General features: G+C 38.1%; 4 protein-coding genes across 11 annotated transcripts in view; 2 read left to right on the top strand and 2 right to left on the bottom strand.

The window, feature by feature from the left end:
- Positions 1 to 928, bottom strand: part of LOC117225610 (mannosyl-oligosaccharide alpha-1,2-mannosidase IA-like) — a 183,103-nt gene extending 182,175 nt beyond the window's left edge. Inside the window, exon 1 of one of the 2 annotated variants that reach the window (XM_076522682.1) lies at positions 402 to 928. In XM_076522682.1, the coding sequence (XP_076378797.1) occupies positions 402 to 788 (387 nt within the window). In that variant the 5' untranslated portion in view covers positions 789 to 928. The remainder of the gene's footprint in view (positions 1 to 401) is intronic. The other variant, XM_076522683.1, reaches the window with a different exon arrangement.
- A 402-nt stretch (positions 929 to 1,330) lies between these two features.
- LOC117225611 (odorant receptor Or2-like) lies at positions 1,331 to 7,159 on the bottom strand. Of its 3 annotated transcripts, none has more exons than XM_076522680.1 (10): positions 7,000 to 7,159; positions 6,007 to 6,126; positions 5,681 to 5,798; positions 4,676 to 4,922; positions 4,128 to 4,226; positions 3,894 to 3,984; positions 3,637 to 3,782; positions 2,861 to 2,993; positions 2,593 to 2,777; positions 1,331 to 1,495 (listed from the first exon to the last, which is right to left on the bottom strand). In XM_076522680.1, exons 1-9 carry the CDS (start codon positions 7,138 to 7,140, stop codon positions 2,730 to 2,732), a joined length of 1,143 nt encoding a protein of 380 aa, XP_076378795.1. In that variant the 5' UTR covers positions 7,141 to 7,159; the 3' UTR covers positions 1,331 to 1,495; positions 2,593 to 2,729. The 3 variants fall into 3 exon arrangements, with proteins under 3 accessions (XP_076378795.1, XP_076378796.1, XP_076378794.1); XM_076522681.1 differs by having other exon boundaries at positions 3,894 to 3,972; XM_076522679.1 differs by having other exon boundaries at positions 3,894 to 4,226; positions 4,676 to 4,848.
- A 638-nt stretch (positions 7,160 to 7,797) lies between these two features.
- Positions 7,798 to 17,235, top strand: LOC117225615 (uncharacterized). 3 transcript variants are annotated; one of them, XM_033479302.2, is made up of 5 exons: positions 7,798 to 8,331; positions 8,644 to 8,801; positions 13,281 to 13,557; positions 14,265 to 14,354; positions 16,568 to 17,235. In XM_033479302.2, the coding sequence occupies exons 1-2, from the start codon at positions 8,161 to 8,163 to the stop codon at positions 8,740 to 8,742; spliced, it is 270 nt and encodes an 89-aa protein (XP_033335193.2). In that variant the 5' UTR covers positions 7,798 to 8,160; the 3' UTR covers positions 8,743 to 8,801; positions 13,281 to 13,557; positions 14,265 to 14,354; positions 16,568 to 17,235. The 3 variants fall into 3 exon arrangements, with proteins under 3 accessions (XP_033335193.2, XP_076379237.1, XP_076379238.1); XM_076523122.1 differs by lacking the exon at positions 14,265 to 14,354; XM_076523123.1 differs by lacking the exons at positions 13,281 to 13,557; positions 14,265 to 14,354 and having other exon boundaries at positions 7,801 to 8,331.
- On the top strand, positions 17,231 to 26,377 carry LOC143258728 (pyrokinin-1 receptor). 3 transcript variants are annotated; one of them, XM_033479306.2, is made up of 5 exons: positions 17,231 to 17,755; positions 22,694 to 23,106; positions 24,360 to 24,577; positions 25,162 to 25,481; positions 26,131 to 26,377. In XM_033479306.2, exons 1-4 carry the CDS (start codon positions 17,271 to 17,273, stop codon positions 25,384 to 25,386), a joined length of 1,341 nt encoding a protein of 446 aa, XP_033335197.2. In that variant the 5' UTR covers positions 17,231 to 17,270; the 3' UTR covers positions 25,387 to 25,481; positions 26,131 to 26,377. The 3 variants fall into 3 exon arrangements, with proteins under 3 accessions (XP_033335197.2, XP_033335191.2, XP_033335196.2); XM_033479300.2 differs by having other exon boundaries at positions 24,357 to 24,577; XM_033479305.2 differs by having other exon boundaries at positions 24,357 to 24,577; positions 25,563 to 26,377.
- The last annotated feature ends 290 nt before the right edge of the window (positions 26,378 to 26,667 follow it).

The raw sequence follows: 26,667 nt of genomic DNA, 5'->3' as shown, positions 1-26,667 counted from the left end.
CAATAAAGAGAGAGAGAGCGATAGAGAGAGAGAGAGAGAGAGAGAGCGAGGTTAAGAGAGAGCGAGAGAGCGAGGTTAAAAGAGAGAGAAGACGAGAGTAAAACGGAGAGAGAGAGATTAAGAGAGAGAGAAGACGAGAGTAAAACGGAGAGAGAGAGGTTAAGAGAGAGAGAGAGAAGACGAGAGTAAAACGGAGAGAGAGAGGTTAAGAGAGAGAGAGAGAAGACGAGAGTAAAACGGAGAGAGAAAGAATGCGAGTGAGAGTGAGAAATGGGAGAAAGAAAGAGCAAAAGAGAGGTACGGTGACAGGTGGCGCGCTTTCGAACGGGCAAGAATTCGATAGTCGAGTATCGAGACTCGAAAGAGACGGGAGGTCGAGAGACAAACAGACTCGCGCGGACCTGCAGCTTTTGCTTGTCCTCGAGTAAATGGACATCCTGATGATCGGCGCCCTCGTGGCCGGGTGGCACGTCGTTCAGGTGGGCCGCGGGGCCCTTCAAACCCATTTGCATACGAGGTGGCGCCGGTATGAGCAACTCCGGTCCCGCTTTCTGCATGTGCTGGTACACACGGTAGACACTGTTCACGGCCGCGCCGCCGGTCCCCGAGCGGAAATCCGGCAGAAAGAAGAACATACCGAAACACACGACACCGAACGACAATACACACGACACCAACAGGATCAGGTACTTTCCACGCGGACGGAACGACCGTCTCGAGAACAAGGACACCGGCACACCGTTCACGAACCGCTGATACGACGGCAGGACGCTCGACGACGCTGTCATTTTCGCGATACCGTCACACCACGCACGCACCGACGCACTTCCTGTTTTCTACAACCGACGAAAACCCGAGCACTCGTGCGCGTTGTTGCCCTTTTCCTAGCCGTCGCACGCCATTACGAATACGGTCGGCACGCGAGCACCACCTGCTCGACAAACTTGACACTTGCTCGCTGCGCGAACGCCCCGATCAGCTGGCGTGAGCTATTCGCGAACTACGTAGGCGAACCGACCGCCGGTCGAACGAACGATCGTGCGCGATGGTATCATCGCGGTCGGACCTAGCCTACAAAAATATTTGGAAAAGTATCGGTGAAAGTATGATACTGTACCGAAGACAATTATTAACTCGTATGGTATTTATTTTTATAATCTACTGGAAATAATTATTTGAAATAGTATTTTATGTGTTTAAATTTCTATTTATTGTTCGATAGGATTATTTCGTGCGATTAATATTTACGAGAGAAAGTAAATATATGGAAAAGGTACAAACACGAATTGTTTCGAAAACTGATATCAGAAAATACAGCAGGAATAACGTATTATGTTACTCGGAAACATGTGTTTATTTGATAGAAGTATTCTTACAGTATTGGAACGTTTGTTTTCAGAATCGTTCATATTTCTGGCAAATCGAAGTAGGTCCACGTGTTCAGGATTCGTCTCACGCCGAAGTGGAACACGGATAGAGAACTGTAGCATTTTGTCTGAAAAGCGAATCGAAGCCTTTTGAAATGGAAAGGTGAAAACGTAGCAAAAAATATTATAATGCGAGGACATGGGAACAATTCTTCCAACAAGACACAGCTTGGACACGAAAGCCTCTGTATCCAAATACTCGATTTAAGTTTGTTGCACTTTTTATTAACCTTTTAGGCACAACGCGCCACTATAGTGGCTTCCGCGGATATCATCTTTTACAACGACACGCCACTATAGTGGCTTTCGCGGATGTCATCTCTCTGGACGACGCGCCACTATAGTAACTTGCTCTAGTAGCTCACTCGCTCATCGCGTTTTATCCAAATAATCGTCTTCATATGCATTGTTTCACACTTCTTTTGTCTTCACATCGATTTACAACAGTCAACAGGGTGTCCCAAAAATGTCTCGGAATCCGGAAATGGCGGATTCCTCGGATCATTTGAAGCAACTTCTTCCTTTACAAAAATGTTCTCCGAGGCACCCTTAACGAGTTATTAACGAAAAACAGTGACCAATAAGAATCGAGTACGGCTGACGCGAGGCGGCCCAGCCAACCAGCGCACGAAGCCCAGTTCCGCTCATTGGCTCGATCGCCTCGCGCCAGCCGAGCTCGCCTCTCATTGGTCACTGTTTTTCGTTAATAACTCGTTAGCGGTGCCTCGGAGAAAATTTTTGTAAAGGAAAAAGTTGCTTCAAATGGTCTGAGGAACCCGCCACTTTCGGATTTTGAGACATTTTTGGGACACCCTGTCAGTATCAGACTCTGTACAGTACACATCAGACTCTGCCGTCCAGAGAAATAGCCTCGCGCAGAATTCAGCCGTATCTAAAAGGTTAAGATTCAACAAAGTACGATTATTCGAGCCTAATTAATACTCGAGTAACTATAAAAACGAACCGCCAGCCTCGAATAATCGTGTCTCCTTTTCCCAGATTGTCCATCATGGTTTACAAACTGAAGGAAAATTCGGGAGAATTTATTGTACTTTGCCCTAAATAATCGATTAATATTTTACTGTGATAGCAGCTAGCGTTCTCGCCTTGGAAGATAAAGTCTGCAGAATTTACTGTATCTGCAAAAGAGTTCTGGATGGAATACCTCGGACTAACGCAAGCTCATTTGCGCTAAATACATTTGGGAATTTGTAGGTTGTAACTTGTGATGCGTGTTGCTTCTGCAAGCTGATCTTTTGTAAACACTATATACCGCTGCAACAGTTGCTCCCGTAAATTCTACTACACCGAGCAAAGTAGAGTAAAGTAGGAGAAGGACGAGCTCATCATCTGAAACAAAAGCTTGTTACAGCTGCGGCAGTGTATGCGTTTCGCTACGTGTTTTGTATATATGTGTGTTGGGGTCAGTTTACCATCGTAAAGCCTTCGTAACACGGAGTGAACAAACCGGCAAGATTGAACGCTACGTCCGACCGACTTCTCATCAATGAGAATAACACCAGCTTTTGCATCTTTGCTGGTATACGGTACCATAACGAATTGTATCTGATTCATTCAACGCCGTTATTACATTATTACCTTGTTATTTATTCATTATATGTAATATATATACATACATACAATGATATATTACGCATATATCATCGTTTATTTGAATATATATTCTACTCTAATATATAATATATATTACTCTGATATATATTATATTATTATTATTATATATATATTATAATATAATATTATATTTATAATATATATAATATTATATTATAATATATATATATATATATGTAATATTATATTATAATATATATATAATAATAATATTAATTATTATTATTATATTATATTAATACTAAATTATAATTAATTATATTATTATTAAAAATAATATATTATAAATATAACTATAATATAATATATATCAGAGCAATATATATATTATATATTAGAGTAGAATATATATATATATATATATATATATATATATATATATTATTATTATTATAATATATATTACTCTGATTCTAAGCACTATAAAATCAGGATAATTCTGAAAATTGATCTCGATTCGCTAGTCTGAAAATGATCTGAAAGTTATATATTTATATAGACCAATTTTTACAATTATCCTGATCTCGTAGTGTTCGTAGAAACGTTCTCTAGGCAGAAAAAATCGTGGACTCACGTTTCCCGGAAAAGTTCACCGCTGCTGTCCAACACCAGTTGCCCGCTATAATTGTTCCCGCAAATGAACGTGGTGTACGCCATAACAAAGTGCACGCTAAGCATCATCGCATCCCTGTCGTTCGACTCCGTAATGCTTATGAAAAACTGTGACACGGGAAAGGCAGTCTCGGTTACGCTTCCTTCGACAGAAGTGCGAACGTTTCGCGCGACACGTTTTACGGTTTCTTAATTCTCTCAATTTCGACTGATACTTGCCCCGTACAAATTTACACCGAACGCGACGATGACTACTAACGTTAACAGCAAACACAGCAACATGATGTCTTTCGTGTATCTGTGCGCATAGCTTTGTCCGCAAGTAACGACGATGTTCCAAGTATGTCGATCGTCGATGGTGACAAGATTTATAAAACAACGTAACAAAAGCATAATGAAACGTACACCGATAACATTTGAATGTCTGAATAATATTTGGACGGAGGTACCAACAAAATAGCACGACGGTGCATTTCCATAGCCGACCGTATGTCTATTGTTTTCGTTGTACGCGAGTTCGCCACCGTGTTCACCGCGTTTTGCATTCGATAACTGGGGACAAAAAAAGTATACAAAACGCTGTTTTCAAATAATAAAACAATTGTTCCATCGAACGATGGTCGCGATCAATATATCGTAAATATTGTAGATATTACTCGCACGAGTTGGTCAACGATTACATGTAATATATTTTATATTATATATAAAATATTATTACATATAATAATATGTAATATTATATTATATTATATTATGTAATATTATGTAATATTATATTATATTATATTATATTATATTATATTATATTATATTATATTATATTATGTAATATTATATTATATTATATTATATTATATTATATTATATCATATCATATCATATCATATCATATCATATATCATATCATATATCATATCATATCATATCATATCATATCATATCATATCATATCATATTATATTATATTATATTATATTATATTATATTATGTAATATCATACCTGGCGATCTTCAACATTCCACTTATGTAGGAGGCGAAAACGGTGACTGATCCCTCCGTACACGTCAACGTTAATAAACCGTACACTGTTGTCAGTGTTATGTGCCAGCAAGTGAACGCGCTCTGTTGACTTCTCTCTTTGTAAAAGAATCCCAAGAGATTTAAGAAATGAAGCTGAATATCCGAATCCACGAATGTAGAGATTCCCAGTGACCCGACTAGACATAGTCCGCCGGTACACACCATGGCTAGAACCCGGAATTATGTTACATCAGGGCACTTAATATGTACAGTAAATTCTTCCTAATTGACGCTTAGATCGTGAGCAGCGTCAATTAGGAGGAATTTACTGTGTATGAAGAGCTTCTGTTAATATCTGCAGAATGAACGGAGACCGAACCAAAAACGTGACAGATTAATAAATAGTTGTCGTCGAAAATTGTTGATACACAGCGCAAAATTACAATTGAAATATGTTCATTCGTTTGGACAATAGAGAATTCTGATATTTGAGGAAGACTACAAAATATATCATAATTATTAATATATCTTATTTTGTATTGTCCTTTCACATTATTTTTATATTACTTTATATATTATGTTTCATAATTCTACTGATGAAAAATTGAATTATGTTCATTTTTGATGTGTAAAATATTGTATATAGATGCAATACAGTATTCTCTCCATATTTGGCAAAAAGATCTCTACCATAATTGGTTAAATTTTATCCCCACCAAGCGAAGCTAATTCCTAATTTTTGATTCTCTTTTTACGAAGCTTTCACCATCGTATTCGTCTCGTTTTTCCGATTAAAACGCCACCAAACACGATAGATAAAAGATCGTAGTAAGAGATTCATCGACGAAAAAACAAAAAATAAGAGATATCGATATTCGAATTTAAAAAGGCTGAACTCACACAATATTCCTTTAATGTTTGCCGAACTCCTCGATCCTCGTGGAGGAGACTTACGGAGAAAATACTGTATTATTGTACTCATTACCGAAATAAGCCTGGACAATGCGCTTTGCCACTATCGAATCTTCCAATAATATCTTCAATTCGACTGGATCTTTCAGTTGAGAAAAATCTCTCTGCATATTGTCGAACACAAATGTCATCTAAAATCATGCGAGAAAAGACAGCGAGATTATTAAAATCTTACATAGCAGATGTAACAGCATTTACGTGCGTTTACGCGTTGACAAAAAAATCAATCGAGAATGAAATACTTCGAAATCCAAATCGTATGGAGAATATTTTAATTGTACCAAAGGGTTCTCCATTCGTTCAAATTGAGAAGGACGAGCGTCGTTCTCTTTAACTTACCACCGGAAATAACACGACGGAAGTAGAATATCGTAGAAAATACAGGAACAACGTGGAACCGAACGATATCATCACAATTATCTCATTCAGTGACACTTTAACGCTCGTTAATATGCATATCTGAAAAATATTAATATAATATTATATAATATTAATATAACATATATATAATATTATATAATATTAATATAATATATATATATAATATTATATATAATATTAATACAATATACATATAATATTATTATAATATAATATTATATAATATTAATATAATATAAATATAATATTATTATAATATAATATTATATAATATTAATACAATATACATATCATATTATTATAATATAATATTATATAATATTAATATAATATACATATAATATTATTATAATATAATATTAATATTTTATAAACGCCGTATAGGAGCTAGATACAATTCGTCCATGTTCTCCAAAATGAAATAACTAAAAAAGAGAGCATTCGGTATGAATATGACGCGACGTTATGATCTTGCTATGAAAAGTCGGCTGCAGAAATGCCTAATTTTTCAGACGTCAAATTTAAGTGCGGTCATTGCATAATATAAAGAATACTATGAAAAAATTCCCACGAAGTCGAAGCAATTTAATTAATTAAACCGAAACCACAGGAAGTTAGAATTTATTATAGCGGATAACATTAGAATTCCTTCGCATCCGGAACATCCTGGTCAAATTCAGAGTTCGCTCGAATATATTGCAAATATAAATAATATAATGAATACAATGAAAATGAATGTTCAAAATTGTTCAAAAATTAGTGTTTTCAGTATTAAATTATTATAATATTATTTATTATACAGTATATTAAACAGTATTAAATATTTATAATATTACAATATTATTATAATGTTATTTTCAATATTAAATTTATTAACCCATGCGTTAATAAACGCGATTAGAGGGACGATCCCTTCGCGAAATATTTCGTTGCGAGTTGAATCATTGTCACCTGGCTCGCTATGCAGGTGAAGGTCATCACGAGAACAACGAATCTCTGAATGTACGTCAGGATGGATTTGTCGTAGGGCCAGAGGCCGGTGAGGCACATCAAAGTGTGGTAGAATTTGTAGTTCCCGTCGAACACTTCCATCCTTGGCCGCAGTCGAAGAACGTTTACGCGAAGAATCTGAAGCATTGTCCAACTACACCTCGGCAGCATATCTTATTTACGCCGTTCTACGATTATGTCAATTTTCTGCCGGCCTTAAAAATTCACCGTAATTCGTTCGTGTTGCGAAGGGAACCGTCCGGAATCGATCGGTTTGATTAATGGACTAAAAAAAAAATGCGAGAAAATACGAGACGCTAAATTCTCGCGATACTTGTATCGTGATACGACGTCTGCGCGTTTCTTCGAGTTAAATATTCGCAGAATCTTCTGCTGCAGTGACTTAAGAACAAGCCGGCAATTAAATCGTGCAACTTAATCTATTGAACAACTTCAACGAAAAGAATAGAAGCCTGTCTTACATGTATCGACAGAATTTAGTTTATCGGATAGACAACTCTCAGTTGTTAACATTTATCATTTCACCGTTAAACAAAGATATATATATCTATAATATAATATAATATAATATAATATAATATAATATAATATAATATATATTATATTACATAATATTTATTATAATATTATTATAATATAATATAATATAATATAATATATATTATATTACATAATATTTAGTATAATATTATTATAATATAATATAATATAATAATATTATAGTTATAATATATATATTGAATGAGTAATAAGTATATAATATAGTATAAGTATAGTATAAGTAGAAGTATATATATATATATACTTGTCGTTTTTATAAGAAAAAATGAAATTGTTCGGTGCGAATTCGCCAATAATTCATCGAACGAAAATCAAAACATTTGAACGTATTTCTTTGACATCTCCATTTCATTTTCTTGCGTAAATCGCTTAACTTGTCCGTCATTCAATGGGACAGATTAATGACCTGCTATGAATTATAAATTTCCAGACGTAACAGCAGCATTTTTCAGAAAGACTGCGACCTAAATTATTGACGACCGATCGCGGCTGCACCGTCGAAGGAGATGATTAATAATTTAGCATTGACTAACATACGCGATGGGCTCCCCTATTGCCGGGGTCTTCGGTGTTCCGGCAGTTGGATTTCAGTCAGAAGTGAAGCCGGTCAGCGTTCATTCAGCGCAGCTGATTACTAGCGATCAGTGGTATAGGATGGAGAACAGACGAGGCATGGAGAACCCTAATTCGGACTCGGCATTGCATCGATGTGTAACAAGAATTATTTATTGAATTATATTTGGTGGGACTGAATGGGGGATGGAGTCAAAGGGGAGAGGGATATTAGTAATTCAATATAATAAATAATAATAATATAATCTAATAATACACATAATAATATATATAATATAATCTATAATAATATAAATAAATATAATATAATCTATAATAATAATAATCTAATAAATAATTAACTATAAAATATAGGATACTAGCTATGGGAATTTGGTAGATAGTCAAAATATTCACTTTTAATATTATACATTGATATCTGTGTATAAAAACGTCACTAATACATTCCAGCATCTTGATTGGAGCAGTTTCACCGCCGACGGGGTGTTAAAATGGACCACCCTGTGGGTTTTAATCGTCCCATGTTCTAAAATACTGGCATCGCTTTGAATCAGTGGTTTCGTGAACTACAAGAACTAGTGAACTACAATAAAAATGCAGTAGAAAAGGTTAGATCCAGTTTTTTTATTACTATTATTATTATTAACCCTTTTAGTGCCGGAGGCCGATATATCGGCTCTTGCTGCACTGGCGAGAAGTGCCAGAGCCGATATATCGGCCCGCGCCTTATAGCGCTTTATAATAACAAAATTTTACGCATTTACAATATATAAATATAAATATAAATATTTATGTTATTATAACGAAGTATTATGCAAAATTATATCACAAATATATTTATGACAACATAATTTTGTTTCGGCAATGTTATATTACCTGTAACAATTACATATTTCGGAAGAGATAATCCGTCCGGCGCTTACCATGTACCTACGAGTTATTTTTTATGTTTGTTATGTAATATTATTTATCTTGTTACGAAATATATCAGAAATGCAAAGTATATACTTTGTAATAAATGATCTATATAAAATTATGACGAAAAGATGACTTTTTGTATGTGCAAATACGTTTTGTAAGAGGGAACTGGACTTTTACTTTCTTTACGATCTTTTATACCTTTGTTATTTATATAATTTTCAATGAATATAGAAAATCCAGTGTCACTGTTTTGTTCTCTATTTCGTCCTTAATTTACTGCTTTTCGAATCATGTAAATATTGTTTCTCGTTTGGTTTTTACGAGCATTTTCCCAAACCCTAGTAAAACCGTAAAATTCGGCCGGTTATTCTCGCATAGGCACCTCTTTTTCGCATGGCACTAAAAGGGTTAAAGGCTAGTTTTCAGTTTTATTTATTATGATAGCTTTAGACTCGATTCGACGGACATTCGGAGGCCAGGTGGCTCGATTCGAAGGCAATTCGGAGGCCAAAGGATTCGAGCCAAAGGATTAACGATCATTATGTTAGAAGTCGCGGTCTCGAAATGTGCAATAAATCGCACAGGCGTAGAACTAGTACAGGTAAATCCACAGCAAACCGAAATTTGGTATTCTAGGGAGAATTTACTGTATCTTTTTTAACTCTTATCGCAAACGAGGTATAGATGCACTTCTATACTCAGTATCGCAGACGAATACCGCTGCGGTAGTAAGATTTAGATATATAATATACTCAATTCCGACTAAGAAGTCCAATTTTCTAAATTGTCAATAACTCTGTAGACAATGCAGTTATACAATAGCGAACTCTGCCCAAATGGAACGGTCGACCAGTGAACTACTTCTGACTATAACAGAAAAAAGTGGGGCTAATTTACAGCGTTGTCAGCTCTTAAAAATACATTATTGTCGCGTTATACCCCCATGAAAACTATCGATGCCACCGACAAAAGCTTGCGGCATAATTAAACAATATATATAACAATTCGTATATATATTATTATAACAATATTATAACAATATTATAACAATATTATATTATATTATAACAATATTATATTATATTATAACAATATTATAACAATATTGTAATAATATTATTATAACAATTCCAAAATATATATTAAACAATTCGTTCACTTGTTCAAAAATCTATTTTTAATTTTTTACACATATTAAATTGTCAAAAATTTTGCAATTTTTCATTGACGTACCCTTTAATTACAATTTTCATACGTACGGTATATGCCGACCGATTATTTAAATATATATTTATCCAAGGGATCTGTAGAACATGTTTTATAATTTATAAATAATATCAAGAAATTTCGTCGCATCTACAGAACTTCAATACAAACAATAAGCTTTATGCGACGAAAGGCAAGACCTTTTGTATTTCGTTCCGGGCAGTTTAAAGCAGCATTCGCGCTAAGAAAGGTGCGGGCTACGTTTCGCCAAGTTCCGAAAGTTTTCGGTATTCTAACTTCTTGATCTTCATAGTTTATCGAACGGAAACCGAACCACGCTGGAAATAGTCAAATACTATTAGACGCGATGCGGCGCGGCGAACAGTGCGGCCTTGCGGGACAAAAATATAAAATCCAAATATTCTCGTATAACGAGATATCAGATCTTCCCGAATTATTATATGCTTGTGGAAACGTACGCGTTGAGCAGGAAATAAAGGAATATCAACCATTTTTTAGGCGGTGCTCAATTATCTTCAGCTTCGAGTGAACATATTTCAGAAACGGCACGAAATATCTATATATAATATAATATAATATAATATAATATAATATAATATAATATAATATAATATAATATAATATAATATAATATAATATAATATAATATAATATAATATAATATAATATAATATAATATAATATAATATAATATAATATAATATAATATAATATTATATATATATATATATATATATATATATATATATATATATATATATAATATGAGACTGAAATAGTTTCTAATTTGTTGTTTGTTACATTAAAAAGACGGCACGCAAGACCGGAAAGTTGCGACTACAACTTTGCAATAAATGCACTCCATTTGCTCCTATAATTTGAATCTGCAATTGATCGATTCACTAATGTAACAGATAACAAATTTTTGAAATGTTAGCACCAGAAAATATTCTACTTAGCACCAGGAACAATATCCATTTAATGCAATTGAAAAAAGATACGTCCACAAGAAGGTACAGGCCTCACAAAATGCGCTTCGCGCGGCCGCTCGCGCTCGCGAGTACAGTAATTTCTCCCTAATTCGCGCTCAGATTGCTCGCAAAAATGGACAATTTGGGAAGCGAAGATACGATTATTTAACCCTTTTAGTGCCATGCGAAAAAGAGGTGCCTATGCGAGAATAACCGGCCGAATTTCACGGTTTTACTAGGGTTTGGGAAAATGCTCGTAAAAACCAAGCGAGAAACAATATTTACATGATTCGAAAAGCGGTAAATTAAGGACGAAATAGAGAACAAAACGATGACACTAGATTTTCTATATTCGTTAAAAATTATATAAATAACAAAGGTATAAAAGATCATGAAGAAAGTAAAAGTCCAGTTCTCTCTTACAAAACGTATTTGCACATACAAAAAGTCATCTTTTCGTCACAATTTTATATAGATCATTTATTACAAAGTATATACTTTGCATTTCTGATATATTTTGTAACAAGATAAATAATATTACCTAACAAACATAAAAAACAACTCGAAGGTACATGGTAAGCGCCGGACGGATTATCTCTTCCGAAATATGTAATTGTTACAGGTAATATAACATTGCTGAAACAAAATTATGTTGTCATAAATATATTTGTGATATAATTTTGCATAATACTTCGTTATAATAACATAAATATTTATATTTATATTTATATATTGTAAATGCGTAAAATTTTGTTATTATAAAGCGCTATAAGGCGCGGGCCGATATATCGGCTCTGGCACTTCTCGCCAGTGCAGCAAGAGCCGATATATCAGCCTGCGGCACTAAAAGGGTTAACACGTTTAAAAATATGGATGCTAACTTTCGAGAAGATTTACTTGTATTTGTTATCTCAGGATACCGATATTTTTCTCATTATAAATAATTTCGTATAAACATTAAAAAATCACCACTTTTCATCGCGACAAAGTGACTTATGCCACTTTCAAAATAAACGGCTTAACTCGTTTTTATAGTTACCGATTGTCGACAACTATAAAAACGAGGCACGAGACCCGAACAATTGTCCATTTTTGTCCGCAATCCGAGCGCGAATTAGAGAGAAATTCCTATCGAAAAACTCGAAGTTCGAAGTGCAATTTCGAAGTGTCGTTTCGTTTCTCCCACGATACAGGCGCGTCATTGAAGCGGCCAATCCGCGGATCGAAAGCTCCCCACGGGCAGCCTTCGATTTTTCGGGTTTCGGGCACGATTTCGGGCTTTTCTGGCGCGGTGCGGCGGCGCGGCCGCGTCGCGACGCGGCGACGCGTGCGAATCAATCCGCTCCGGCTATGATTAAACGCGCGTCTAGGGTCAGATATGTCCCCAGTACAGCGTGGAGACAGGCCAGGTCGGCGGATAATCGAAAGGACTCAGTCGTGGATGAGCCGCGGGATGAACGTGTCGGGTGGTTGAAGTTCGAACGAACTTCGGTTTGCGGCGCGGAGCTTCGCGATCTAGCAAAAGTATTATAGAAATTTCCAGGACTCGCGATCGTAGTGCGGCTCGTTCGACGAGGACGGCAGGAAGTTCGGAAACTGCACGCGTTGCGCATGATTAGTGATATTGCAACCTGTTAGCGCCATCGGATCGGTCGCGGAATTCGGGAAATTGGTGTGGACGATCGAGGGAGGAAACGTTGCGGACAAGTCGGTGATGTTCGAAGTGTCGATTTTGTAGGGGGAACTATCGGATTACGGTTCCAGATGGCTGAAAACATGATGAAAATAACTTTGGCGCGGCATTTTCCGTTGTAATGAACCAGAGTCGAGCGTCGAACGGCGGCGGAAAATTGGAAGAAGGCGGCGCGCCGCTGCGCGAGATAATGATTAAATTAAATATTACTACAATTATATAATGAAATGTTAAAAATATTATTATAGTTGTTTAATGAAATCTTAAATGTACAGTTCTCGGAGATAAATGGTTAAGGAGATCGAGAGGAACGTTCGAGCAGCGGCGGATGGCCGGAAGTAGAGCGATCACGAATTCCGAGGCCGAGAGACGCTCGCGAGGACGCCGATCTTTTCGACGGATAACAAGAACTGACGCGTGTATATTTATCGAAATCAGCGGTACTCGCTCGAGAACGAGCCGGATCTTCTAAAGTTATCCCGACGAGTGTCATCGGAGCGAAACGATCCGTCGTTGAGCGCGTTAAAACTTGCGACAGAGAGCTCTGTGCCGGTCAGTTGGAAAACAAATTAATCTCGGCGATGATTATTTACAAAGCCTGCTCGTCCGGACGAAACGAATGATCTCGTTTGAATGATCGAGCTTTGATCGTTTTCTCGAGCATCGATCAATAATAAATCTTTAGGACTCGCCGGTTGAACCTACGGTTTATCTATCATCGCAACGTGGACAGGGACTTAATAATTGACTTAATAACTAGGAACTTAATAATTAGCTCGATAATTAACGCGATCGCGCCGTCGCTGTGTTCGAGATGCATTTGCACAATTAAACGAGGCCTCGCGACGGTATTCTGCTGGCCGTTCGAGGAAGGCGAAGACGTCCGTTCTAGATGAGAGGAGTCCGCAGTTTAATTGGATCACGCCTGGCGCAATAAATAAAGCGATCCGTGTGATCGGATTAATCATTGCGGATAGATCGGTTAAAACGCGGTCTGGGAAACATTTTGAAAGGTATTAATAGCCTGATCGATGGTCGAGTAAAACACTGGCCAGTTAGCTTGCCTTGTGCACCGCGGTTGGGTTCTTCGTTGCGTCTATTTTGACGGGAATTGGTGCGACATGCGAGGGAATTGAACGATTGTTATGTCGCCAGATATAAATTGATGGGACATTTGCGCCGAACGAACACAGTAGACGACAACGTTCAATTAATTCGGGCATCGCAGGCATTCGATAGTTTTTTTATTGTAATTACAGTTCGACGCGTTAACGCGACCAGGGATCGACGAAATTGGATCGTCGTTTTAAGAACTGGATCGGTATTGCTATCGGCTATTTGTCCGAGAGGTTAGTCAAAGGTTATTCACGAGGTTTATTACGGAAGAATATTAATTATTGCAAAGGCTATTTGCTAGGGTTATTTATACAAGGTTTGTCGAAATGTTGTTACCTTCGTCGGGTGTTTTGTTTATTTATTTCAGCTTGAACGTAAGCGGAAAATGCGCCGTGCATTAACCGAATGGGTCCCAGTTTCCGTGGCTGTCCCAATTTCCGTGCCCCCGGATTGAAAACGCAGAAAAAGAAAAGTATCGTATCAAAATTGACAATCTATTTCCTTTTATTAGGTTTAGCTATCAACGTGTAAGACTCAGGGAGGGATATTACATTTTTTTTAGTATTAAGATATTATAAAATTTTTTAGTATTAAAAATTAAATTTTAATTAATTATTAATTAAATTTTTTAGTATTAAAATATTATATTATAATTTAGCATTAAAATCAAGATTCAAACATTTAAAATCTCAAAGATCTCTGAAAAATCGAAATATACTTATAGTGCGTTAAATGAAAATGCCAGCATTTAACGAGAGTTTCGGCGAAGCAAAAATTGGCTCGAAGGCACGGTAATTGGGACACCCACCCTGATTACCGCGACGCGTCGTAGATTTTGTACGAATTATTTGTCAAAGCGCGCCGCGCGCAAACAATTCCATAAACGATCTAGCTGAAACTAGATCGGATTGGAAGTTAATTGCAACGTTGCATCTTAGTTTTGCGCGATCAATGCGGAAGAGGATGATGAAGCGGATGCTGTATTATGTCAGCGTGAACATCCAATAATGTTCGAATTAATAATCGCGATAATTTTAGCCAGAAATCCGACCTTGCGAACGCAGGAAAAATATTCTTTCGACGCGTCGGCGGTGCAAAGTCATTTGCAAAGTCATTTGCGTCAATTGTCATTGCTCCTTGTGCCCAAATTCGGTCAGTCAAGGTTAAATTCAGTTTACTTAAAGTCAGTTAACTATCGCGGAGATGCTATACGCACAGTGCATCATCGGTAACGGCCTGACAGTTTCGTCCGAGAAAGATCAATATCAAGATCGAGACAACCGATGGTCTAGTTTTATTTCGGAGCGAATAATATTAACGCATTGTATGCGGGACACGTGTTAGTACGTTCTCCGTACGTATATGTATTCTCGGTTGAAAAGCGTACGACTGTTTGCATAAACCAGTGCAGGTATCCCAGTATAGCCATCCTATAACACGGTTTCTCTCTAACACGATAGGATACATTTTGCGAGAGCCCGCGTATAGCACTGCAAGCTATAGCACCGTTTCGCTCTAACAAGATAAGAAAATTGCGAAAACGTTTTGTACGACACTGTACTTCTACTGTACTGGATAGTGCAATATATATCGAAAATATAATTATTATAATTATAATAATAAATATTAATTTAAATTAATTTAATTTAAATTAATTTAATTAATATAATTAAATATAATTATTATAATCAAGGGTATATAGTTTCGATAGGAATATATAGTTCTATAATGACACTATAATATACTAGCATGATTTTTGTTCGGAAAGGAATAACGAACTACAGTGTCTCCGCATGAAAATATAATTATTATAATCAAGGGTATATAGTTCCGATAAATAAATATATGGTTTCGATAAAAATATATAGTTCTATAATGACACTATAACGACACTGTACTTCTACAACACTGGATAGCATGATTTTTGTTCGGAAAAATATAACGAACTACAGTGTCTCCGCATGAAAATATAATTATTATAATCAAGGGTATATAGTTTCGATAAATAAATAGTTTCGATAGGAATATATAGTTCTATAATGGCACTATAACGACACTGTACTTCTACAGCACTGGATAGCATGATTTTTGTTCCGGAAAGAGTAACGAATTACTAATGTCTTTGCATGAAAATATAATTATTATGATCAAGGGTATATAGTTCCGATAAATAAATATATGGTTTCGATAAGAATATATAGTTCTATAATGGCACTATAACGACACTGTACTTCTACAGCACTGGACAGCATGATTTTTGTTCGGAAAAGTATAACGAATCACTAACGTCTTCGCATGAAAATATAATTATTATAATCAAGGGTATATAGTTTCGATAGGAATATATAGTTCTAAAAGAAAGCTATACCATTTTCAAAGAGTAGCCAGGTATATTCGTCGCCGACCGTATTGGCAGCTGGACTTATTCGATTCCCTGAATTTGCAGTTCGAGGATGCGATCGGAACGGACGTGGTTTCCCGCGGACTGACACGGAATCCGGCGGTGCAGGCTCGGGGATTTGTAAGAAGCTGATGCCGCCTTGGCGATCTTCTATTAATATGTCCCCCGGAAGAACAATTCCTATTCGCCGGCTGGAACAGAAGATTTTTCGTGGTGGCGTTCCGGTTGATGCGATCTATTTTCGAGATCCCGCATCGATCCCGCGGCTTCCTCGGGCCGGCCAGGCTGTTTAGCAACACTTAACGAGCCGTGTTTCGTCGTTCGTCCACTTCTCGTCCGCTTCTCGGCCGCTTCTCGTCCCGTTTTCCGCCCGGGTTCCGACGGTGGCAGGTGCCATCGCCGAGAGTCCTAGATAGACCGTCGACCCATAATCGTTGGATCGACGCTCCGAGCAGCTTGAAACCGGCCCGATCACCGGCGTGGGCGTATCCGAGGATCTCTCGCGAATAAAGCACCGAGGATGAGGTTCGTCGGACAAGATACGGGCGATCGTTGCGACCATAAGTCGACCAAGAAATCCGTGTCGAATCGCGTCGGTTAGAGACTACGAGCTTCGTAGCCGTCGAGGATAGAGCGAAAGAGAGGGTGCCGAGTGCAACGAATTCCGTGGTCGGAAGTTAAAGCCCGGCTCCGAGTCGTTCACCCCCCCCCCCCCCCCGTTAACGAGCATCCAGCGGAGCCGGGTAAGATGATCTCGGGAGGTCTGAACGTGTCCTGGGATCCCGAGGGGCCGATACGGTCGTCCGTGCAACACGATCCAACGGGGGAGAGCCCGTTCATCCCCGAGACGGTGCTCGAGAACCGTACGACCAGCATGATCGTCGCGTTCCTGCAACAGGAGGACTCGTCGACGAGACGGGACCCGCTCTACATCGTGCTGCCGATCACGGTGATCTACGCGGTGATCTTCTTCACCGGGCTGATCGGCAACGTGTCGACGTGCGTGGTGATCGCCCGCAACAAATCCATGCACACCGCCACCAATTACTACCTGTTCAGCCTGGCCGTCTCTGATTTACTGCTGCTGCTGTCCGGGCTGCCCCAGGAAATGTACTACATATGGTCCCGTTTCCCGTACGTGTTCGGCGAGGCGTTCTGCATTATTCAGGGATTCGCCGCGGAGACGTCCGCGAACGCCACCGTGCTGACTATCACCGCGTTCACCGTCGAAAGGTTCGTAAACGACTTTGAATTACCGACCGGAACCAGACGCGCACCGTTTCAACCCCCCCGTCTCGGCCCTCTACCCCTGTCTCTCGTAGCGGTTGAGAATAATAGCGTAATACAGGAACGAGACGGAATAACGCCGCGACGATATAGGGGCTTTCGTGAACCCGCCCCCTCGTCACGCTCGACACCGGGGGGTGGAGACTACGAGAGACGTTTTTGCCGGAGGTACCTCTTAACCTTTAACTCCTTCGCTCGAACAGCACGGAGAGGACGGACCTTCGTGACTCTGCTGTCTACGCGACGTTTCAGGCTTCCAGCAATCTAATCGTACGTCTTGCTCGTTAGCGGAATTTATACAGTTCCTCGCTAAAACGCTCGGTTACCTTTCAAATGTTTAGCCGCGCCGATCTATTTTTAAGCTGTACTTTGCACGCGTTTTTTCGAGATCCTGCTGCTGGGCTTTCTCTCTCTCTCTTTCTCTTGCTCTCTCTCTCGCTCTCTCTCTCTCGCTCTCTCTCTCTCTCTCCTCTCTCTCTCTCTCTCTTAGCGAGTTGTTATTCCTATTTCCTATAATAATCGGAAATTGTTCTATTGGGATGGCAACTAAGTAATTGCTAATTGCTATTATGATATATGGAACAAAATAATTCGAACGAAATTGAACCGGTTGCCAGACTGCTCCAATGCCATGACTCATCCTTGATTCAAAAGTTAATCTGAGGATAACCGAAGCTCCGGTTAATATTATCATCGTTGTGAACAAATACCGACACCTCCCACCCCTCCTATAGGATTATCCCTATTATTATCCCTATAGGATTAGGGATTATAGGATTATTATATATAAGATTATATAATATATAATTAATATAATTATATATAATTATATATAGGATTATTATATATATTATTATATATTATTATATATATATATATTATTATTATATATAGGGATTATAGGAGCATTGGTAACAATGCAATTGTTTAACCCGTGTGCAAATCGTGAAGATTACAGGAAAGTCGATTTAGTTCTTCAGGCTAATTTCAAACAGCGTGTTTAACAAAAGTCATGTTCATTATCTTCTATTGGGTTGGCAACTAAGTAATTGCCAATTTATAGATGTCTCTCACTCCCATTTTTATGATATCCGTAAATGTTATATTATAAAATTATTATTATTATTATTATGTTATTTTTTATTATCCGTGAATGTTAGCAACTGGACAAATTGAATGCAGCGGTCAAGGAAAAGCGACCAGAATTGATCAATCGTAAAGGTGTCATTTTCCAGCAGGACAATGCTAGGCCGCACACGTCTTTGTCCACTCGGCAAAAATTAATGGATATTGGTTGGGAATTGATGTTACACCCACCGTATAGCCCTGATCTCGCGCCATCGGATTACCACTTATTTCGATCCCTGGACAACTCCCTTCGTGGTAAAACTTTTAATGACGATGACGCTGTAAAATCTCACTTAACTCAGTTTTTGGCCGAAAAGGATCGGACTTTCTATGAGCGTGGAATTTTCAAGTTGTCGGAGAGATGGCAAAAGGTCATCGAACAAAATGGAAAATATATTACAGACTAAACTTCGTTCCAAGTAAAAAAAATTTTTTATTTCATCGAACAAATCGGCAAGTACTTAGTCGCCAACCCAATAGACTGCTTGAAATCTATGAAAATCGTGCGAGTATGTGATACTCAACGTTATCGCGAGTCCGATTGTTCTAAAAACTGTATCATTGGCCAAGGTTATTATACTAAAATTCTTCCAATAGCATAAATGACGCAGTTCGAATGTTTTGAAGACCTGTCGATTCTGTTTTAAAACTCGAATCAAACAGCATAAAATGGTCACAATGGAGCGCACAGGTCTGTATTCGTACGGACCAGCGTTCTGACGTACTACTACGTCAGAACAATCAATCGTACAGATTGATTCTTATGCGAACAGAAGGCCCCGCGAATTCGTCAGAACGTTCGATCCATCGTGAGATAAACAACCACCGATTTCTCTTTTGTGAAATATCTCTGGATGTTAATGCGTGAGCAAACCGCGGTGTACAGTTAATTCTCCTTAATTGACGCTCAGATTCTGCAGAAAAATGGATACGATTATTTCCTATAATAATTGGGGCTCAAGATATAGCATTCCCTAGAACGAGTAATATAAGATTTTGATTATTAATTCTATCATTATCTTTAGCAATTTTAAGAAACGTCTTGAATATAGGTACAGGAACAGGATGAACAATTTACCTCCCCCCTTCTCCATATTATTATTATAAATTGAATATCAACCCTCGTCCACAGTCGATTTTAGTATTTTTGTCTTAATATTGCTGGAATATCATCAACTGAATATTATCTCTTATCCATAGTCGATTGTAATATTTTTTCTCTCCATATATTGTTGGAATATCATCCACTGAATATTATCTCTCATCCACAGTCGATTTTACTTCTTTTTGTCTTAATATTGCTGGAACGTTATCAACTGAATATTATCTCTTATCCATAATCGATTATAATATTTTTTCTTTTAATATTGCTGGAATATCAACTGAATATTATCTCTCATCCACAGTCAATTTTACTTTCTCAATATTGCTGGAATATCATCAATTGAATATTATCTCTCATCCACAATCGATTTTACTATTTCTTCTCTCCACATTGCTGGAGTATCATCAATCGAATACCACCCCTCGTCCATAATCGATTTTAATATTTTTTTCTCTCCGCATTGCCGTAATCTCCTCGATTATAGGGGAGCTTAAAACAGTCTTGGGCGGTTGAGCCAAAGAGATTTCGACCACTCGGTAAGTATAGATCAAAACATTCTCGTCTAAAAGCAGCACGGGTTTCCTGGTTCTGTGGTCACATGTCAGCCCCATGTCACGCGTGGATCAGCGGAACCGTCGGAAGTAACCCTTCCCGACCGACGCAAATAAAACTCGTGGAAATCTCTCTTATGAGACCGAGGAATCTTTCCGGAACCCCGAAACATCTTTCCGAACCCGATCACGAAACAGATCGATGCGAGAGCAACGTAATAAATTCGCAGCTGGAAGCTTCGTTGCGCGGGGAGGGAAATTTACGACACGGTCGCTTGGTTAGAAAGTCGTGACTGATATTCTCTCGATGGAACCCTAATTCCTCGCTCGCATCACAGGTTTTTTTCGCGACAGTTTCAGGGCGACACCGGCATCGGTCACTTTCAAACCCTCATACGTCATTCGTGTTGGGATCCGACGAATTATCACGGGCATCCGAATCATTTTCGCGGGAATATCTCATTCTCGCCGCGGACGGTCATCCGATCGTTGTCACGGGCCTATTAATAAATTTCTAATGTCATTCCTAAGTGTTCCTCTAATAACTCGGATTACCGAACTACTAGATCTCGGATATCGGAATGCGTCATTGGATTTCCAGGATGCTTGTAATGCGCGCCCGGCGTTCATTAATCGCGACGAATGCGAGCTGCGCGATAAAACTAACGCGAAGCATTAGTTCTCGAGAGAATTTGAAACTTACGCGCGCGCGAAATTAATGTAAACTGAAGCAAACACAGTCTCGAACGTGCGAAAGGGGTTTTCGCTTTTCACAAGGAGTAAGTCTTACATTCGAACGAGTAAAGTATGGTTCTACTAGCTACGGTGAACGATGTTCAAGAGAACAGCTTCTTCGAGCGAGAAGAAATTATATACGAATTGCGCTAACCGTTGACTAAGAGCGTGATAAACAGATGAACGAGTAAAATTAAAAATTTAGGGACGAAGCATTTTAAATTGCGAGCTAAAAGTTGCATCCGGGGTCTTTTCGCGCGTTCGTGCAAGCGCGAAAGGAAGGCCGAGAATCGAATGAGCCGTGTGCATTCGCCTTCCACGACACCCGAGTTTACCGTTTTTCCAGGGAATATTAATGCCTCCCCCGGATGGTAGTTTCTTTCCGGGCGCGGCAGACTTTCCGCGCGTCTAGAGCCCGGGACTCTTTCGCGTTTCCGAGTTCCCGGAGTGTCGAGCCGAGCAACCGTCGGCTGGAACTTATTAGAGGCGTAACGAGAGATGCTTGAACGTGTAATTCCTGTCGCGCCACGTTATTCTTGGTGACTCGCGAAGGCTTTCAGTTTTTCGCTGACCGTGTGAAATAGCACTCGAATGGTCGCAGAACATCGTGAATATAATTGACTGCGAACTCTTGCCGTTTCTCCTACCGTAAAACATGCCGTAAAAATAACGTCCGGCCATAGTTCGCACCGGGACACGTCGACTTGTACCAATCTTCGCCGACGAGTGCGTTAAGCAGGGGTGGAAAACGTTCTGGGACCTTTTAATGGTTTCTATTTACAGTAAATTCTCCCTAATCGACGCTCAGCTTGCACACAAAAGTGGACAATAGATCGATGCACTTCGAAGAAAAGGTGTAATTGCTGTTTCAATGCGAATAAATATTATACCGATGGATCATCCGCTTTTGGCGGCGCGTTGCCAAAACGCATATATTCTTTGCGAACGTTACATTTCATCCAACACGACACAACGAAATAGTTGTGAAATTCGTAAAACGAAACATCGTGTCTTCTCGAGCAATAAGAAAAATAGAAGCGTGACAAATGTGCTATAGTAGACTATATATTATAATAATTTAGTAGAAATTAATATTAATATTCTCTACAAAATATAAATATAAAAAAATATATCTAGTATTCTATATAGTATACTAGATATATGTATAGTCCGCTATAGCACATTTGTCACGCTTCTATTTTCTACTAAATTATTATAATTTAGTAGAAATTAATATTAATATTCTCTACAAAATATATATCTAGTAGACTATATAACTGTAATAAAAGTGTGACACGGCGCCGTTATTCACGTTCCAAGAAAGAAAAATCCGTTCCAGAAGCACGAGTCTCTCTCTTTTTTCAGGTACGTCGCGATCTGTCATCCCATCATCTCCCACACAATGTCCAAATTGTCCCGGGCGATCAAATTTGTCATCGTGATTTGGGTGCTGGCGCTCTGCCTGGCCGTGCCGCAAGCGATCCAGTTCGGTATTGTTTACGAGCACATGAACGGATCGGTCATCTTGGACAGCGCCAGATGCTCGGTGAAGTGGGTTCTGCTAGAGCACGCCTTCCAGATATCGACCATGCTATTTTTCGTCGTGCCTATGACAATGATCACGATTTTATACATCTTGATCGGCATCCAACTCAGAAGATCGAGACTGCTGACCACCGGCCCCGTTAAAAAGACGTCCCATCCGTCGACGGGACTGACGCACTGTGACAGCGGCAGAGGAAAGAGCGCCGCGCAAAGAAACGTGATTCATATGTTGGGTAAGAGAGTAGAGATTCGAATTCTCTAAAGTTCTGTCGACCTCGTTTCCCGATTTTATCGCATCGTTTTTGCTAGCATCGCGTAAACAAGACATAAAAGCAGTCGCCACGGAAAGTGCGTTGACGCCTCTTCAAACGGATTAACCTTTTTTTAAATCGGTTCGAAGGACGTGAATTTTTTTCGAGACGCTAGACCGACTAGTTTTCTGTGAAATGAGCGTACGAGAAGTTCTTTCAGGTCGCGATTCGTTGGAACGATAAAAAAATTAAAAAATGATGTTTCTTTCCAAATCTTTTTTTTAACCGAGCCTGTAATGAAAACTGCACTTTTGTACGTGCAGCTGTCTGCTCTCGTCTTAGAAACAGTTGCAAAATAATGCAACGATTGCGCGATTTAAGAACGATAACTTAGAAATACAGTAATGACTCCCTTAGTGACGCTCAGAATGCAACGATAATGCAACGATTGCGCGATTTAAGAACGATAACTTTCAAATACAGTAATGTCTCCCTTACTGACACTCAGAATGCGACGATAATGCAACGATAATGCAACGATTGCGCGATTTAAGAACGATAATTTACGAATACAGTAATGTCTCCCCCTAACTGACGCTCAGAATGCAACGATTGCGCAATTTAAGAACGATAACTTTCAAATACAGTGATGTCTCCCTTACTGACGCTCAGAATGCAACGATAATGCAACGATTGCGCGATTTAAGAACGATAACTTTCAAATACAGTAATGTCTCCCTTACTGACGCTCAGAATACAACGATAATGCAACGATAATGCAATGATTGCGCGATTTCAGAACGATAATTTACAAATACAGTAATGTCTCCCTTACTGACGTTCAGAATGCAACGATAATGCAACGATTGCGCGATTTCAGAACGATAACTTTCAAATACAGTAATGTCTCCCTTACTGACGCTCAGATTGTGCACGAAAATGGACAATTTGGGAAGAGGAGATACGATTATTCGAGCCTTGCAACTCGTTTTTATAGTTGCAATTTAATTGCTGACAATCGATAACCATAAGAAGCGAGCCGCAAGGTTCGAAAAATCGTATCTCCTTTCCCAAAATTGTCCATTTTCGTGGACAATCCGAGCGTCGATTAGGGAGACATTACTGTAATTTACAAATTAAATGAACTACGTACAGCCGTATAAAGCTGGCGTGAAATAAATGTACCGACGACTTGAAAAGGAAGCTAGAACTATTTTTCTTCGCCGTTACAGTAGCAGTGGTTGTGGCATTCTTCATATGCTGGGCACCGTTCCACGCTCAAAGACTCTTGGCCGTGTACGGTTCGCAAATCAACAAGGAGGAACCGGAGGATGCGTTGGTGATCGTTTACTCCATCCTCACGTACGTCTCCGGGATATTTTATTATCTCTCCACCACGGTAAATCCAGTTCTGTACAACATCATGTCCAAAAAATTCCGGGAAGCTTTCAAGGTATGTTAGTGTATATAGTTACCTTTTTTTTTGGCATTCCTGCCTCTTGCGAATCTCAATAGAATCGAGAAAGAAGAACGGATTAGCTTTTTCATATAATATGATATATATAACATATAATATAATACAATATAATAATAATAATAATAGAATTCTATATTATATATATATAAATATAATATATAATATAATATAATAATAATATAATAATATAATATATAATTCTTAAATAATCCTTTAATAATAATAATAGAATTCTATATTATATATATAAATATAATATATAATAATAATATAATAATATAATATAATATATAATAATAATATAATAATATAATATAATATAATATATAATAATAATATAATAATATAATATAATATAATAATATAATATAATATAATATATAATAATAATATAATAATATAATATAATATAATATATAATTCTTAAATAATCCTTCAATAATAATAATAGAATTCAAAAATAACTCTTACATACGGGTGACGCGGCAGTCAAAGCGTTGAAGCATTTTTAATGGGAAAAGCACGTTAATTAGGCGCCTTAAAAAGCACCTTAATTTCAGTCGATGCTGTCTAATCATTGCGGCCGGAAGTCGGTCCCCACGCAGACAACATACAGTAGCCTCTCAAGGTATCCGAGGTCTATTATCAGGCAGGCGGATGATCGTCAGAATTCACAGTCAATATCCGTCAGTGACGACAACCACAAGGTGACGAACAGCGGATGGTCAACAATCTACACCGAGCTGTCGGTAACGAAGCAGCAGGAGAATCAATCGGTTCTTTGATGACCAACCATCAGCGAGTGCTTCAACGGGGCTAATAACATCGTCGCCGTAGCCGATGAGTGCTTACTGAACACTTTCAAGGGCTGCAAATTTCGGTAATTATTCCTTCGACGTCCTTCTTCTCTTTTTCCTTTCATTCTTTTCTTTTCTATTTGCTTCTAAATGTGTGAAAACAGGTCATCTTCGTGGATTTCTTTTAACGCTGACACGGTGGGCCTCTTTGACAAAAATATAACAGAATATGCTTCTTCTTCTATTATGAGAAAATTTTATTTAATTGTCGGAAACCACACAGCCAAATAATATTTATATATTTATATATTTATATATTTATATATTTATATATTTATATATTTATATATATTTATAATATTTGGGCCTTAAATCAAAACAAATGAAATTATTTTATTATATTTATCTTTTATAAGAAAACAGTTTTGCCTCAAATCTTTTTACGTTTTCTTTCCCGACTGTTAGAACTGTTTAATATAACATTTTCGTGCGTAAAAAAGGACAACCAAATTGCAAACGATTGTAACAAACTCTAAACAATCGATTCGTAGTATGGAGCATTTAATTTGACCATTTAATTTTAACGCGAAAGCCCAATGAAGCCGACTTTCAATTAATAATAGTATTTTGACGTGGTTTAAATAATAAATTAACGCGAGGATGAAATAAATTAAACCTATTACGAATGTATATTTCTTCTTCGATGTTTCGATTTCGCACTGCCGCTGCCAGGCCAGTTCCAGACCCGTCCATGGCCCATGCATCAAGACCGCAAACACAATCAGCAATTCAAGTTTGGAAAATCTCGAAGAGAACGATACGAACAGCACAGAATTGACGGAGGACATGGACGAACCAAATTGTTACTCCGAATCAGCCGACGCTTGTTTTCGGCGAGTAACTTCTAAGGGGTGCTTCCTAATGGATCGTATTAACAAGCCTCATTAGGCCAAAACAAATGTTTCATTTTATAGTCGGATCGGTTTAAAATAATGTCGGTATTAATAGCTTTTGAACAAATGAGTTCGCTTTTGTCGTGAAACTGTTACAATTTAAGATTAACATCGTAATGGCTAGGACTTAAGAAGATGAACAAAATGGCGCGGTCGACTGCTATACAACGTGTACCAATTTGTTGAGAATTTACCATTCTCGACTGTGTCGTTGGCAGACTGCCAATTTCATGAATTCGTGAGAAAAGAATTTGATAATATTTTATTGTATCGCCGTCGGTTCATTGAGACGATTAAGAATAGACGTAAATGTTTA

The sequence above is a fragment of the Megalopta genalis genome, chromosome 6, assembly GCF_051020955.1.
Source record: "Megalopta genalis isolate 19385.01 chromosome 6, iyMegGena1_principal, whole genome shotgun sequence".
Lineage (NCBI taxonomy): Eukaryota > Metazoa > Arthropoda > Insecta > Hymenoptera > Halictidae > Megalopta > Megalopta genalis.
This window is presented reverse-complemented; position numbering and strand designations above follow the sequence as displayed.

Bases quoted from the DNA above. Each gene is read 5' to 3' on its own strand.
- LOC143258728 (XM_033479300.2), top strand. From the start codon at position 17,271: ATGATCTCGGGAGGTCTGAACGTGTCCTGGGATCCCGAGGGGCCGATA. The intron at 17,756-22,693 runs GTTCGTAAACGA...CTCTTTTTTCAG, and splicing joins ACCGCGTTCACCGTCGAAAG to GTACGTCGCGATCTGTCATC. The intron at 23,107-24,356 runs GTAAGAGAGTAG...TCGCCGTTACAG, and splicing joins AAACGTGATTCATATGTTGG to TAGCAGTGGTTGTGGCATTC.
- LOC117225611 (XM_076522679.1), bottom strand. From the start codon at position 7,140: ATGGAAGTGTTCGACGGGAACTACAAATTCTACCACACTTTGATGTGC. The intron at 4,849-5,680 runs GTAATGAGTACA...TCGGATATTCAG, and splicing joins CATTGTCCAGGCTTATTTCG to CTTCATTTCTTAAATCTCTT. The intron at 4,227-4,675 runs GTATGATATTAC...TTTTGTCCCCAG, and splicing joins GGAATGTTGAAGATCGCCAG to TTATCGAATGCAAAACGCGG.
- LOC117225615 (XM_076523122.1), top strand. From the start codon at position 8,161: ATGGGCTCCCCTATTGCCGGGGTCTTCGGTGTTCCGGCAGTTGGATTT. The intron at 8,332-8,643 runs GTAACAAGAATT...AATACATTCCAG, and splicing joins ACTCGGCATTGCATCGATGT to CATCTTGATTGGAGCAGTTT.